The following is a 2,676-nucleotide window of genomic DNA, read 5'->3' as shown; positions in this document are numbered from 1 at the left end:
TCACCCCCTCTTTGTTTTCACAAAACCTACTGTGTTTGCGCTTATCGACTGTGTGACGCCTGTGGTGATGTGCGCGCTCTCTTCCCTCCCCTCCCCTCCCCTCCCTCCTCATCTCGAGGACTGGGATGTGTGGTTGGAGGAAAGCTATTACGCCGCCCTCGTGTTTTCTTTTGCTCTCCCACTGTGTCGTGTGTGAGTGTGTCCTCGGTGCGTTCTCGTCCCTCCCTCCCTTCTCGCAGTTCCCTCCCGGGACCCTAAAAACAAATCATCGTGCGCGGAGTGGAAGTACAAAATGGACGCACTCCCACGGAGTAGCGGAGGATCATCACAACTATCCGGTGGACGCCCCGTCCCCCCACGGTTGTGAGCCCACGCAGTGCACGCTTGTCTCTGCTTGCGAGCGCTGTTTCCTCTCTGACCGAGTTGTGCCTGACATTTCTCTGCTTTTTCATTTTGTGTTCTCCGTACGCATTTGCGCCGAAGAGTCTCGGCGAACAGTCCAAGATAAAAAATGCACACCGGCAACTCAGCGAACGATGTTCACTGGCGCGGGAGAAGACTTCAAAAACAGAAGCCCCCACGGTGCAATGCGGCGCAAAGGGGGTTGGTCGATGCGCGTGCGCGGTGCTCCGTTCATGGCGTAGGCGGGCGGCTGGCGCTTACCCTCCGGACTGCTCGACTCCGCTCCTTCTCTCCTCATGCGCTGCGCTCGAAACCCATCTCTGCCTGCTGAATTGTTCTCTGCACCCCCCCCACCTCTGTTCTCGCTCCACACTTCCATACTCTGCAAAACCCACGCGAACACTGCTCTCGCGCGTCGTACAGATTCCGCAGTCTCTTCCCGCCCCACACCCGCTATCCGAACCACCAACACAACAGCAAAAAGTGAACGCCCACGAAGCAAACACGCATTCATCGCCAAGAGTGAAGCGCGACTCTCCCGCATTCTTTCTCCGCCACCCCCCCCTCCGAACCCTACACGTATTCCGCACTATCATGTCCGCTGCACAGCTGCTGCTCGCCGCCCTCGCGGCGTGTCTGTCTGTGGTGTCGGCGAAGTCCAAGGAGGAGTTCCCGCTGGTGTGGGTGTGCCTGGGCATCACGGTGGTGGGCGTGATTGCGGCGCTCTTCATTGCGTACAAGCGCCCCGACGAGCTGCACCTGCCCGGGTCGGTGGTGATGACGGCGGGTGAGAGCCAGGCCGCAAATGGCAAGCATACCGAGGAGCCCATCTAAGGCACACTGACCGCAGGAGTGCGTTTCGCAGCAGCGTGAGGCCGCACGGGCTTTCTGCATACTGACGCTGCCCCTGCACGAAGGCCCTGGCGCTCTCTGTATTGGTTTGTCTCCCGTAAGTTCCTCTGTTGTTTTTCCCACTGCCTTCCCCCTTCTCTCTTTTTCTCGTAGCTGTGTCTGTGCGCGTGTATGGCTGACATTTTGCTTCACGTGTGTCTGTGTGGTCTCAGAGGGTGATGTGAGCGAGGGGACGTGTACGGCGAGGCGACCCTCTGTGGTCGCGGGATGAGGTCGTGGAAGGGGCGCTGGCGTGGTGCGAAACGAGGCGAGACGGTGGGTTGCAATGGATGTAAACGCCAGCCCACCCGCTCGCTCTCCTCTTCCCCGACAGCTTTTCACCGCTCAGCGTACCCCCCCCCCCCCACCCGTTGCGAGGTGACTTCTTCCCTCCGCCCCTCCCCTCCCCACCGTGTTGAAAGTTGCTGTTCGCTTTCTTTCTTCCCATTTCTTTTTCCATGCTTCCCCCTTCCCCCTCCCCCAACTTCCACCCACGCACACACACACACCAGGCTGCGATACGCCTCGTATTCTCAGCGATCCCGTGCGCTCTTCTATTGTTGTACATCACCGACAGCTTCTTGTCAAGGAGAGCGCACAGAAATAAATACACACACACACATATATATATATATATTCATATGCATGTGTTTGCGTGCAAAGGACTGCGCTGTTGGTCAGTCCCTCCTTTTTACTTCGCTTCCCACTCTCACGCCCACTGAATGGAGAAAAATCGACTGTGTAAGGCGCGTGTCTGAGTATATAAAGAATAGACCCGTAGTATATAGAGAAGTGTGCGGTGCTGGTCGGGGGGCAGCCGGTAATGGGAGCAGCTTGTACGGGCTGGGATACGGGCGCACCCTCTCACGGATTCCGCCGGTGGCATGCGCATCGTGTTTTTGGCACCCGGGCGCCTGCTTGTTTCAGCCCCAAAGGAGGGGAGAGGGATCGCGCGGATGACCCCTGCAGGTTTGCTGTGCCCACTTTGCAGCCGCTTCCCTCACTAGGGCGGAGGGCACTCCCCGTTATTCATGTGCTTCGCGTCGTTCGCTGCACCACCCCAACCCTAACTCGGGTACACCTCGAGACATATCACAGCCCTTTTCCCCCACTTGAACACTACTGTGCATCTCGCCTTTTTCCCTCCCTCCCTCGCTCGATACGCTCTTGTGCACCTCGTGTGCGGCGGCGCGACCCTGTAAAGCGGTGCGCAGTACGACCGAGTAGAGCCTTCCATTTCTCACCAACCCGGTGCTCGGACGCCATACGTCGAGGAAAGTGTATCGCCTCTCTTCTGCAGAGAACCGCGCCGCATTTCTGCGTCCGGTGGTGTGCCTGTCTGCACAGGACTTGCGGTGACGAACCAGGCGCCAGCTCCTCTCA

At 58.5% G+C, this 2,676-nt stretch overlaps 1 protein-coding gene across 1 annotated transcript; it reads left to right on the top strand.

Moving 5' to 3' along the window:
- Positions 1–996: 996 nt before the first annotated feature.
- JKF63_03826 (uncharacterized protein) lies at positions 997–1,236 on the top strand (the record flags this gene model as incomplete). The annotated part of the gene is made up of 1 exon (XM_067899824.1): positions 997–1,236. The coding sequence occupies one exon, from the start codon at positions 997–999 to the stop codon at positions 1,234–1,236; it is 240 nt and encodes a 79-aa protein (XP_067755030.1).
- Between the last annotated feature and the right edge of the window lie 1,440 nt (positions 1,237–2,676).

This window comes from Porcisia hertigi, chromosome 31 (assembly GCF_017918235.1).
Source record: "Porcisia hertigi strain C119 chromosome 31, whole genome shotgun sequence".
Classification (NCBI taxonomy): Eukaryota; Euglenozoa; class Kinetoplastea; order Trypanosomatida; family Trypanosomatidae; genus Porcisia; species Porcisia hertigi.
Note: the sequence above shows the minus strand (reverse complement) of the source record. Positions and strands in the feature narration are given on the sequence as shown.